This window comes from Andrena cerasifolii, chromosome 2, assembly GCF_050908995.1.
Source record: "Andrena cerasifolii isolate SP2316 chromosome 2, iyAndCera1_principal, whole genome shotgun sequence".
Taxonomy (NCBI): Eukaryota; Metazoa; Arthropoda; class Insecta; order Hymenoptera; family Andrenidae; genus Andrena; species Andrena cerasifolii.
The window spans coordinates 10834445-10848181 of NC_135119.1; the positions used below are offsets into that span (position 1 = coordinate 10834445).

General features: G+C 44.5%; 1 protein-coding gene across 5 annotated transcripts in view; it reads left to right on the plus strand.

Moving 5' to 3' along the window:
* Positions 1-12103, plus strand: part of LOC143378992 (solute carrier family 2, facilitated glucose transporter member 1) — a 45486-nt gene extending 33383 nt beyond the window's left edge. For 4 of the 5 annotated variants that reach the window (XM_076831213.1, XM_076831214.1, XM_076831215.1 and 1 more), the window contains 4 exons: positions 5426-5524; positions 6675-7239; positions 7999-8399; positions 8740-12103. In XM_076831213.1, the coding sequence (XP_076687328.1) occupies positions 5426-5524; positions 6675-7239; positions 7999-8399; positions 8740-9087 (1413 nt within the window). In that variant the 3' untranslated portion in view covers positions 9088-12103. Of the gene's footprint in view, positions 1-4503; positions 4709-5425; positions 5525-6674; positions 7240-7998; positions 8400-8739 lie in introns of those variants that run through there. The other variant, XM_076831216.1, reaches the window with a different exon arrangement.
* Positions 12104-13737: the final 1634 nt, after the last annotated feature.

A 13737-nucleotide genomic window follows, 5' to 3' on the forward strand; every position in this document is an offset into this window, starting at 1 on the left:
AGCTCTCACCCTTAAGCTATAAATCACTTTTTTTTATCACTTACGTATACAGAAGTGTGTTTTACAACTTCACGTATTAGCAACTCTTCAATGTTTATGTGTTTTTATTGAGACTTATAAATACTTAATGCAACTCACAATTACAGGGGGTATTTTGCTCCTAGTTTCGCCTAGTTGGGGGTGCCTTCTCTTAGCGCCAGATTTTACCTAGTTGGGGGTACCTAGTTTGTACTAATCGAAGTAACGATATTCATATATACGACGCTCCAGTTGAGAACCATGATTGGTATTCTGTCCATTATACCAGAGATGACGCAAACTGATAAGTAATGCAAACACGCAGTACTTTTTAATATCATGCATATTAACTAAACGTAAATAAAGATCGAACGGTGCTCACGGTAGAAAAAACAACGTGCATCATGTTGGAATTTCGCTTTCGCAATTTCAAGGACCGTAATGGGATTTTTAAACGCCATTACGCGCGCATGCGCGGCCCGCCATCTCCGGCCATTGTGTTTCAAAGTGCTTCGAGGAACTCGAAGAAATTCAAACTATTCGAAAAATCCTCCAAGGTCTGTTTTGTATCGCGAGGAAAGAAAGTCTGTTTTTTTTTTTCGAATGAACCGGTTTAGAATCGAAACAACTGATACGTGTCATTCGGAGCTATTTTTATTTGAGAATATCAGAACGGAAATTTCGGAGTCAGTCCTGCTCTGTTATCTCCGTTGGGCAGTGCTTGTCTCGAAACGAAACACATAAGAGTCTGGCGCTTAAATTCGAGTAGATTAAAATTTAGTTTCTAAAAATAGATTCGTCTATTGTTTTTGTTGACTCTTATGCCAGCTCCACTTTCAAATTTCCCATCACTTGACTAAAAAAAATTTCATCTTGTTGTAAGTGCTTCCTCTTGACCCTTGTGTGGAGAGTAATCAAGATAATGGAACTGAGATTCGTGTTATTGATATTGATACTGTCGCGTGTTTCTGCGATATGAAGTGTGTACAGTAGGAACAAAATCAATTGGCCGCTCAACCTCTGTCGTAGTGCTCTGCTACCCCCACCGCTCCGCCCATTGCCTCGCTGCGCACGCGCGCAGGTTCAATGCATACATGCACTAATTTAGCAAAATAATAGCAAGTACAGTAGCTTGAAGGGATTTGTGAAAGCTGCGGGAGTTCCAAAGTTCACAGTTTTGAAATTTGGAATTTTTTGGGAGGAGGTAAGGTTTCCAGACGTCTTCTTCTTGCGAAACCTCAAAGCTGTAAACCAGTATTTCCCAACCTTTTTTCAGTCGCGATCCCCTTTTATAATATTCAAATAACCTGGAACCCTACCCCATAGAAATTAAATTTAATAAGGTAAAAAACATTAAAAAGGATATTTCAAAATATAATTCTAACATAATATTATTTAAAAAATAAAGAAAAACCGTTGCGACCCCCCAAAAAATATTTCACGACCCACTGGTTGGGAACCACTGCTGTAAACCCTTCTAGGTACTGTAACTGACAAGCTTAACACGTCTACTGCCACGCACGCGATTATCCCACATTTAGTAATGCATCTTTACTCTACATCATTTAGTAACCGTGATACAGTAATACTTCCAAAAGAAAAGTACAAGTTCAGTGTAATAACATATCTACAATTCAAAACATTTCCCGTGAAAACCGCTATACAAATGCATACGAAGCTCAAGATTATCCTACATAAAGGCGGATTCACATACATATATCAGTTCCCCGACGTCAGTTCAGTGCCGACAGTGTCAATAGTCTCTTCATTTCAATGCCAGTAACTGTCACGTACAAATGTGCACTGCTTCGTTCCAAAACAGAAAGCGATATTTCTTACCACCCAACCGCCACGGCACTGATGTATGATCCGTTTATTTTGAAAGTGGTGTAGGTCCATCTTCCGGAAAATCGATAACTTTGTGGTTATGGTTTCAAAGTGAGGTTAAGTTTTCGTAGAAATGCCCTATGAACAAGAAAAAACTGAACTTACACCATCCCAAAATTAGCGGCTAATGTGTGAACCCGCCTTAACTCTACATTTCGGATGATGTTCTGTAAAGTTCGCCTCCGAAAGTGTTCACGATTATTATTAAGTTTTTCACGAGCTCAGCTCGGTGGTTTGAATATGTACAGCGGACTAATATTAGTCAAGCTATATTCTTCTGGCTTTGGTGTCGCTGAGAAATTTTATTATCATTATTATTACTACTTATTTATTATTACTATTATTCCAAATCGAAGACGAAGAATCCACGACGTAGAATTCCGCGCCGTTCGAAGCGAACTTCCCCGAATCGTGGACTCAATCGATGCCGCTTAACGCGCCTCGAAACAATTCAATAAAATCTTCACGTGCCCGTGTGTGGTGTCTCGTAGCTATAATTAGGACGCCGAAGGCTCGCCACGGGGCTCGTTACGAGGGGCTCGCCACCGCTGGCCAATCAGTGCAGTCGGTGCATGGCACGCCTCTTTCTCCGCCAATCGGCGCCCGACCACAGCGGAGAGCGGGAAAATTTCACTGTCCCACCGCACCGTAACGTCTCCCGTTCCAGAATTGGCGCTCCGACGTCACGCGGCGAAATGGAATTTCGTAATTGCCACCACGGCCACCGGCACCGGTACTGCTGACACTGTTCCTCCTCGATCCGTACACCGTGTACATGCTTTCGAAGCTACAGCCTTGTGCCCACGCGCGCGCGTGCGTCTGGACGCACAATGCCAGCGGCCGCCCGAAACTCGCTTACGAAGCGATTTCCTCGGTATCATCGTGGCTGGTCGGTGTCGTGTTCTTGAAATTAATCCTCGGGCGCGTTTCACTCGGATCGGAGGGAAGATTGCCCGACTTTCGCGCCTCGATAACGCGTTTAACGAACCGCAGATCGTCTGGATGATTAACTCGAATTCGAGCCTCCCGACGTAAAGTTTTACGATCGTCGATAACAAAGGAATCCTTCTATTCTGCGCCGAAACTATCGAGGGGGTTCGACGACTTGTCACACGATCTCGCGATCTTATTGGCGTACGGTTTATGTTCGTTGATTCGGAAACAGATAGCGCTGGTTGACCTTGAATAGCGAGAAACAGATTAGAGGATTAGTAGAGGAATGTAGTATCTCCAGCGATCTGCCTCAATATCTTTTCATGCTTTCGGAGAATTCGATCGGCGATTGGTTGCATTCTTTTACCATATAGGGAAGATGTTATCGTAAGAAGTGACGAGAACATTGACCGCTACTTTTTGCTCTTTCGGTAGGAAAAGTTGGCTTGTTCTTGTCAGCCGCGGCGTTGGATTTTCGGACGGTCCGCGACGAAATCTTGGCTAGACTCCGAGGAGTTAGCAGTTCGGTGAAAGACCGCGCCGAGGGGGAGCACTAGAAGCCAGCTGTGGCAATGATCCCCGCATGGATACAGGACGTTCCTAATAACGTTTCATAATGTGCATATTCATGAAAAATCAAAGATCGCGTGAGAGTCGTATTTTTTTTATCGGCGCTCCTCGTAGAGGTTCTCTGTGCAACTGTCCGCGGTTAGCTTTGACTTTCCGTCTAGCTTAAACCGTGAATTATTTATACGATATACAGGGCGGTCCAAAAGTCACGATACATGCGATTCAATGATTCCCATGGAATTCTCTTGTACATGGCTCGGAGAGAGTCTGCTTTGAAAATGCTTGGCACGGCGCAGTGGTTCTCAATGCAGACATTGGTTGCAGTAATTTGCAATGAAAGATTTTCTTGCAGAATTATGTACAGTTTGCTTTACAGTGTTAAAGACACCTGTGCATAGAATATTTCCGATAGCATTCATTGCCAAATAAATGGTCTCGAGTACCTGTTAGAGTGAGAAAAGCTATCTGAGCTGTTTAAGCTCCCTAAGCTCCAGAGCTTACGTTCGACAGCATTACCCTACACTCTGTTAAAAAATATCTCTCCAAATCCCCAGTTGCAAACGACTTTTATCTATTTCGTGAAATCCTCTACAATTTCCCCCTAGCATTAGGCTGAGTCTGCTATCCAACACCACATTCACGAAAGCTTCTAGAAAGTTCGCAAAATGGAATATGAACTGTTTAAACTTGAACCACTCTGCATTGTGCATTTACCTTAAACTAGATAATAGCCGTCCTTCACATAGTTAATATTCGGTTCGCGAACATCTGCAAAATTCTCCATGAGCATCACAAAGTTTCCAAAATATATTCATTTTAATCTAACCCCGAGTGTCCGATTTTTTTTATTGTTAATTATTTATTACTCTATCGGGGAAGCACAACGGAATTGCAGTATTAAAATAAATGTCGGGGCTGCAGCGCAACCACTGTTAACAAGCCTAACCATAATCGAATGAAATCATCGGAAGCACTTTAAAGGAGGGGACGCTTTGAGAAGCACTGGCCGCCGGTTTTCGCACGTGTATGGGTGCGACGTATCGTCTGCAGCGCGTACGTGTGCGCGCCGGTGGGCTGGAGCGGTATAAAAATGCGTGGCGGGGGTACCGACCCACAGAGTAGTCTTTGACACGTGTTTGAAAACACCGGAGCAACTTACTTTACATAAGACAGTCCGCGCCAAACGTTCCATTTCCCAAGCATTCTGTTGGTGCGATCCCTCTGGAGTCAGGGAATGAAACAGAGCACTTCGATGACTCTGAAAGCGATCGACATCGAGTTACCGTGTTTCAGGAGAGCGGTAAGACACACGCTAACCCTCCTTTCGTTATATACACTGCCGTTCCAAAGTATCAGGACACCACCTACACTGTATGAAGTAATTGTGACAAACGTTGAAGCTTCATCGAAGAACTCCAGCAGATTTCACTTTATTCGGTATTTTACATTAGAAGCAGTGAAGAGTATTCCATCTCTACCAAATATCACATTTTCTGCAAATACAACGGGTATCCTACTGTTTATGAACGGCAGTGGGCATAGAATAAAGTACAAGTGTTTACTCTGCCTCGGTTGAAGGCAGTGTTTCCAAAAAGAAACGCGTGGAATCTTGCGAAACGAAGGATTCCCTCGGAAACCATTTCTTCGAATACATCGAAACATCATCCGATCGTCTTGTTTAAATTTTTATCTATACGCGCTACATGCCATTCCATACTGAATGAATATTCAAAATGGAAGAAGGTTATTGGAAGGATAACTTGTAGCGATAAACTTGTTTTCATTAGATTCCAATTTGTCATTTATACTCTATGCGCGATACGAACTATCTGTGAATTTTCATACCGATACGGAGGTGCGTCGGTAAGTTCGGTGCCGATGCGACTGGACGATTAAAGGATGCGTATGCGTACAGTTGAACGTAGGTTACCACGGTGCTTCCAGAAGTGTGAGTTCGCGCGTGGTGTCCCGTTCAATAAAGATGTGTTTAACTAAGAATTAATTCTCTGTGTTGCAGGGTCTAAACGGGCGATTAGCGTTCGCCATCGCGGCTGCTGCGCTCGGATCATCCTTCCAGCATGGGTACAACACTGGTGTCGTTAATGCACCTCAGCAGGTATTTCGCAAGACACAGTAGTCAGCATTTTCCTCTAACCTCTTTCCACCGATTCGCGATTCGACTTTTTTGCATTGTGCCCCCTATCGCGATCTAGATTACCGACTACTTCGCTAACGAGGCGTACGCGTAACGGAATTTTTTTTACCGATCCGGGATTAATCGGTCGACGTTAATCGGACGATAATTGGCTGATAATTGCGTCGTTGGTCGTTCTCTCTGCATTTGCACGTTGCAAATCAGCATCTGAAAAAGGCTCCACCCTCTCCTAGCTGCTGTAACATGCACTCTGTTGATGCAGTAAGCAATATCGTTAAATGGCTCGCTTACGTAACGCTAATTTTGGCAGTTATCATGCGAGCTTAAACGTGTGTACGTTGCTTTTAAATACTAAATTCAACCTTACCAATTACCACCTTACCCAAGGCACAATGCAGCCGAGGACAGTCCAATTGGCGTTGGTTACTTTGAGTACCTAAAGCCGCGTTCCTGCGTGTCATAGGTGGCGCCTTGATATCTGATTGCTGTGAACGTTATTATTAGTCTAACGCGTTCCGAGTTACTGGGTCATTGGTGACCCGCCGTATTAAATAGGAAATGGAACTAGTTTAAAAGAAAAAAATCAATTCCATATTCAGTAATCGCCGAATGCCAAATATGTGGTTCCGCCTGTAAGGGGTCGTCCTTAAATTACGTAAAGCTTTGGGGGGGGGAGTCGTGATTTCTTACGTTTTCTTACAGAGGGTGGAGGGGAGTCATATAGCGTTTTACGTAATATTTTTCAACCTAATTTTCAATAAATACAAATTCTATCATTAATGTTCCAGAAAAGTTGTTTTAGTTTAAATTTCACGAAACCGATTTAAATGAATTATATAAACCTTTAACAGAATTTTAATAACTGAAAAAATTAAATGTAAAGAATATTACGTAAGGAGAGAGTTGCAATATCAACTGCTTACGAATTCTTATACTGGGGGAGGGAGGGAGTACGAAATCGCTAAAATTACCCTTACGTAATTTAAGGACGGCCCCTAAGTAACGCGAGTAGTATCCTCTGGGTCAAACTGTACCCCGCATCCGCCATGCAAGGACTTATTCCAGATGATAACACTTGTCACTATTGTTATTAACCAACGTTGTGTCGCAGCTTATCGAGGACTGGATCAGTAACCTGAAAACGAACCGCACCGGTCAGCCGCCGACACAAGGAGAGGTGACGATGATATGGTCGATCGCGGTGTCGATATTCTGCGTGGGCGGGATGATCGGCGGCTCTCTGGTGGGCTCTGTAGCCGATCGTTTCGGCAGAAAGGGTGGCCTGTTACTGAACAACATCCTGGTACTCCTCACAGTCATCTTCGAGGGCAGCGCGAAGTCGGCGAAGAGCTACGAGATGATTATCATCGGCCGGTTCCTGATCGGCATCAACGCCGGCTTGAACGCCGGCCTGGCGCCGATGTATCTCTCCGAAATATCGCCGATTCATCTACGCGGGGCCGTCGGTACGGTTTATCAGTTAGTCATCACCATGTCTATTCTGGTATCGCAGATCCTCGGGTTAGAGCAAATATTGGGCACGGCCGAGCAGTGGCCGTTGCTCCTGTGCCTCACGATCGTGCCAGCGATCTTCCAAGTCGCCACGCTTCCGCTGTGCCCCGAGAGCCCCAAGTACCTGCTGCTCAGCAGGGGCAAGGACATGGAGGCCCAGAGAGGTATGTGTTTTAATTATTTAGCAATTAATTCTATGGAAGTGGTGCGTTACCCTTAAAAGAGCAAATAGGACAGTGGAAGAGGCAAGGTCGGTTTTGGCGTAGGTGGTTAAGGCGCAGGCTGACTAATTTGGTGGTACCCTTCGAAGATCGCGTGTTCGAATCCCAGTGGGCCCGTCTCCGTTTTTTTCCGGGATTGCTAGGATTGCTTCATTGTTAATCGCGTTCGTAGTGCTCTTATCGTTGTCTCTTTGCTGTTTTATGGACATTTTAATAATAGGGGGGTGATTAGTTCTTGACATTCTTCCGCTGGGTGGATGATAGAAAAGAAGAAGGCTTGGTTGGTTGGTTGGGTGTTGTGTGTGTGTGTGTGTGTGTATGTATGTATGTGTATATATATATATATGTATATACTATACTATACCTATATAATAGGGTTCAGTATTTCGAAGTACTGGATGAGGATATAGAACTGCTTATTAACTGTTTCTAAGATCCTGACCTTCTCAGGGTCAATAAGAATTTGAGATCATGTTATCAGCAAAGATTATTATACATTATTCTGATTTTAAAACAGAGGAAAACACCCTCTATATACCGAAGCAGCAATATATCACAGAAAGACAAAGCGCGTATTAATCGGTATTCTCCAATATCGAGGCTGGGTGACGTTTCCCTCGATTGATCGTAACGAGCCGACGGTCACATTTGTATTATTTGGAGCGAAACGTTTATCGGTGACAAGCTTTATTGTTGTTGCAGCTTTGTCCTGGCTCCGCGGCACGATCGAAGTTCACGACGAGATGGACGAAATGAGGGCGGAGTATGAGTCAGTGAGGCTGGTGCCAAAGGTCACTCTGAAAGAGCTGTTCGTGAATTCAACGCTCAGGATCCCGTTGATCATCGCCATCATGGTGATGTTCGCACAACAGCTGTCCGGTATAAACGCCGTGATGTTCTTCTCGACGAAGATCTTCATGATGGCGAAGCTAGACAAGAACGCCGCTCAGAACGCGACGATGGGCGTCGGGGCGATGAACGTCATCATGACATTCATCTCGCTGATACTCGTCGAGAAGGCTGGAAGGAAACAGCTGCTGATGATCGGCTTCACGGGGATGTTCATTGACACTGCTTTGCTGGCTATCTGCCTTGCGTTCGCTGTAAGTGTCCCCTTTCTAGGCGAAAAGTTCTATCGCGAGTACAGACAAGAAGCCACAGTGCTATTGCCCAGCCGCGCTACGAAACAGTTCCATAAGAAAGATTAACAACCTCTGCCCTGCCTTATCGCCATTCATGTCCACTCCAGAAACCCTTGAAACTTCCGAAGCATCGCTTCGCCACTTCCATTCAGTTCGTTACAAGTCTAGGTCAATTGATTATAAGTGGTCGGCAATACTGGCTCGCTTCACCGCATCCTCGATACAGAGGCCTCCGGATCTAAGGAAATTTTATAGCGCACTGTAGGCAAACTCGTAACGCGACGTCTTTCCCTTCTTCCAGGACAATTCCAGCACGGCAGCCTACTTCTCGATCGTGCTGGTGATCATGTTCGTGGTGTTGTTCGCCACCGGGCCAGGTAGCATCCCCTGGTTCCTGGTGTCCGAGCTGTTCAACCAGTCCGCGAGGCCCGCGGCGACGTCCGTCGCCATCGCTGTCAACTGGACAGCGAACTTCATCGTCAGCATCGGCTTCCTGCCCCTGCAAGAGGCGCTGGGCGCGTACGTGTTCATAATATTCGCCGTGCTGCAGGCGTTCTTCGTCTTCTTCATCTACAAGAAGGTGCCCGAGACGAAGAACAAGACCATGGAGGAGATCAGTAGCATGTTCAGGCAGATATCGTACCAGTAAGAGCGCGCCCTCGCTGCAACGCGCATAAGGAGAATTGATTTCAAGAGAAACGGAGGTGGAAACTTTTTAAAGGAACGTCTGTTCATGGATGAGAATGAATCGAGCGTGAACGCGTGAATTTCTTTGAGGGTTTCGTGACTTTACCCACGACCGAATGACACACGCGTCTCTGTACCAACCATTCACGTGTGGCCGTTGCGTTTTAGCAAACGTTGAACATAATTAAAAGGAGAACACATTTCTTTCTTTCTTTCTTTTTTTTATATAAGCGAAACATTGTTTAAAGCATGTTTGTATTTTAACGTAATGACGACTCGGACGAATCCAGGTTAAATTGTCACGAGCTTTTACTTTGCATTAGCTGTCGAGTCGCGTGCATACGCCTTCGAGGGGGTTTAATTGTAAACTTAAATCTAGTTCCTATTGTTACTGGCACAGTGAACTTATATCGTGACAGGAAGACGGGGGAGGGTACCGGGCCACGGCAGACTCAACAGTTACGAATCGATGTTCGTTTATTGTCAATTCGCTCGTCTCCTTTTAACACTTTTCCCTTTTGTAGACGCTGTACCGAGCCTCGAATCGGAGACGTTCTAACGTTACAACGTGTACAAGACTATTTAGTTTTAGGGTATCGAACAGAGCTCAACTGTAGAGGGACAAATATTTTATCCATGGAATTATATATATTTTTGAAGACAATGGAAACATTCTGTGAATGATTGAGAAGTTATTTGAAAAGGGAAACATCTCGCCTCGCGGTTCCTCACGAGTAGCCACGGGAATTAATCGATCGTTCGTTCTCCACGCTTCCTGTGGCGCGCCACTGTGCTTCAGAGAAAGAGAAAAGAGTCTCGCGGAGGGATAATCAATCGCCGATGCTATGCAAAACATCATAACTCTAGTCACAAGGATGCAAATCTCTATTTCTTGTTTTCGTGGAATGAACACCCGGGGGGGAAATTTCACTTTCGCATACTTTTTCCTGACACCGTGTTTCTCGTATTGCCGGAAGCTCTTCTTTTCTCTTCTTCAAAGCGGAAGCTCAGCTCATAGGGACACCATTATTTTAACTCTCCTGGAGACTTTGAAAACACTCGTTGGGACTCGCGAGACTCGTTGGGGGGTGGAGAAAAATTTCGTTCATAACGGACAATTTTTTCTTCCTTTAGAGCTTTGTCGGGCGCATCACCGCGGCAGAGGTTTTATCGGGACGAGAATGAGAGAGTAACAAAGCACTATATATATATATAACAATTGTACATAGAAATATACGGTAGAGTAGCGTCGTATAGCGTATAGAATAATTATATTTATGTATGCATGTAATTAGTTGACAGTTGAGATACTGTAAGCCGTTGTTATTATATTTATTAGATATTTAATTAATTGTAAACCGCAAACAGGAAACCATGCTAAAGTACAACCGTACACGCGTAGCTTAGGAGGGCAAGGAGCATGGGCGACGTTGCGCCGTTTCGTAATCGCGGATCAACGATGCGACATATTTTTTTTCTCTTTTCTTTTGTTATTTATCGTGTGCATCCTTGGATCCGTATAATACTCAGACATACATAGCTATAATTTTTAATACTGAAGACACGCGTGTCTGCGGTGTGCCAGTGAATGTTACGAAAGACATGAGATATCATCTTCCGAACGATATTGTTAAAGAAATCCCGCGCCTGGAGACACTCTGGCGCGACAAAAATGCTATAAAAAAAACCACTGTCTCGTGTTTTGATTAAATTTTTGAAAATATAATCAACGAAAGATATTCATGACAGATGTGTGACGTTATTCGAGAACGATAGCGTTGGTAACATTTCAGAAACCGATAAGTGGAGGCAACGAACCTTTACGAATTAAATCATTGCCGGATAAATCGAGCAGCAGAGGCGAATATATTTATTCCTTGTTTACCGATCATCGATTACGCGAATCCATCGACCATAGTCACGAGGCACACCGATACAGTGTAGGCAGAACAATAACATGTGGCAGCAATGAACGTTTGATAATACTGTTTATTGAGTTTAACGAACAACAGGAACTATTCGAATCGTAGATTCTATTGATTTATTCGTGGCTGAGAATTGAGCGCATAACGAGTCTCCACTGTTTGTAAGTTTGAACTCCGTTGTAACTCGTAGACGATCGAACAAAAGCGTAGTCTGAACGAAATCAACTGGCCGTTCGAGGTCGCTGATTGGCCACCCCTACCACCGTCGTTTTGCCCCGCCCACCGCCCGCCATCTGTCGCTTACTCGTGGAAACTAGTTGCTGCTACAATAACAGAGGTCACACGTCCGGTTGATTTTGTTTTGACTGTAGCATATTCAGGAGCCGATGGTTGCGCGACGAACAGTAGCGGTAGGAAATAAACACGGAAGTTTCGCGCGGAGAGTGTCACTTCCCCTTGGCTGACGTGTATGAGTGTGGTTTTCGTTACGTCCAAATGAAATTTCGCAACGGGCAATAAAACCGTCTGTACACATTTAACTGTAACATTTAAGGGAGAATCAAAACGTCTTTATAATCGAAGTTTATTGCGCACATATGTCGTCTTAGCAGAGACACCGTATTTAGTTGCAGAATGGAGTACAACGTGTCTGTAATTAAGTGTGGAACCTTTCGTTCATCGATTTGTACGTGGTATAAGTCTCTTTTGCGGTACAATTATAGCATTTAGCTGTTAGCTTCTTCTTTTATACGCAAGCACCTTTGGTCAATCGTCTTCTTTCTTTTAGAGAGGTCGATCATACATATCTGTTGTAAGATGCAGCGGGTAACACGCGAACATCGCGCGCTCAAACACCGCGTCATTTCTATAACCGTTTGCATCGAGGATTCATCGTCTCGCGATCATTTCGATTATTTAAAAACACAACATAGGTCCACCCTGCTTCACAGTTTCTCATCGGACATTACTGTGGATATATGTAACGCATTATAGACTGTGACTTTTGATGCCAATATACAAATTATCGAAATAAACGATTTTATTGTAACATTTGCCGATTACGGAGTGAGAATTCAGTGGATGTGCGTACAGGCTTAAATATCGCGTCGCGAACTATAGAGATCGTTAATCTGAATTGGATTGGATTTTAAGTATCGCTGTTTGCCTAACGCGCAAGACAATCCGCGCGTCACGCGCGTGGGCAATACGAAAATAAATATTCAAAAATAAATAGTTCGCAATGACGCGCTCGCGCGTTATCGGAAATCTTCTAAAATTATCGCGCAATTGGCAGAGATGGTGCCCAATAATCCAATAAGGAATAAGCGGTGGGCGTTTTTGGGTATCGCGATGCGACACACTTTCTCAATTTTCTTTCCCACATTCGCATTAGCGTACCCTCGTTACTATTTTTAAAAAACGGTTCATAGAGAATTGCATGCAAATAACGAATTTTGTAAAGAAATCTCGTTTGTTACGAAATGTACAGGCCGCAGCCATTTTGAACGTGAGACGAAAAGGAGAATTACTTATAAGCGATCGGATACTTTCGCGAGACCAAACGTGTACTGCCAACTTTTTGTCGATACCGTGAATTGTACGAATGGGAGGAAATAACAAACTCGAGCAGCCATCAGTCGACATCGAAGTATCTGCGGAACGCGAAGAAAACTGCCACCGCGGGAATGATGGCGCTCGTGTTGCGTAACAAATATGGAAGACGCAGGTATACACTTTACTATATGTTTATATGGAACCAGTAGTATAAAAATTAATTTAAAAGTTATTTCAGTAAAAATGTTGACAATACTTTAGACACAATATTGGAATATGTAAAAGTATGTAATGTGGACAATTTTACTCGGTCCACGTTTTGGTGGATCTATGAAAACTTAAATGGAGATCATTGTTCATTGTAGCGTTACAATTTGCTACGCAATATTTTTTGCTGCATACAGTGCGTCGATACTGTGAAAAGTGGTAGACAGCAATAAATTGTATATCTGCGTCAGCCATTACTATTAGTTCGGGTACCAGCCGCTAGTGTCGCAGATTAATTTTAAACTCGCAATTGGCGCGCATCCGCGTTCCTGAAGAGTCAAATAAAATCCTTGTCATTCAACGTCTCGTTGTCAATAAATTCTCAATCAATAGTTCGCTACACCATTCTCAATTATTACTCGTCCGAACTGTTTCATCGTAAAAAAAAACATAAACAACTCCTCCGTAAAATTCGACGACTGCGCCACGGCTAACAGCGCCTCGCGCGGCTAAGCGCATGCGCGCTCTTTCGTTACCCGAAACACGTTCAGATCGTGTGCTGCGACTGGCCGCGTGACGTTCATTGACGTTCGTCGATGTAGAAGCAGCTGATCGATGGGAAAGGCGCACGGTAGTGCTCTACTTCCGTTCGCCACCGCGAGATGTCGGGAGTCTACGATGCTATGGGGGGCAGAGAGAAACGCCGCGCGCGGCTCGCATCGTCCGTCAGAGTAAACACAAGCACGAACACGGGCCAGAGGCACCTCGTGCACGCTGCCAGTGGCAGAGACATATCCTCGCTGAGTGTTTTAAAGGGATTGACGGTGAACGCGGCGGCACAGCGACGGTCCGGGTGCGCTGTTCTAGGAGCGGGTGTCCGCTGGATACGACGTTCGCGTTTCGCACGGGGGGGTGGGTGGGGGGTG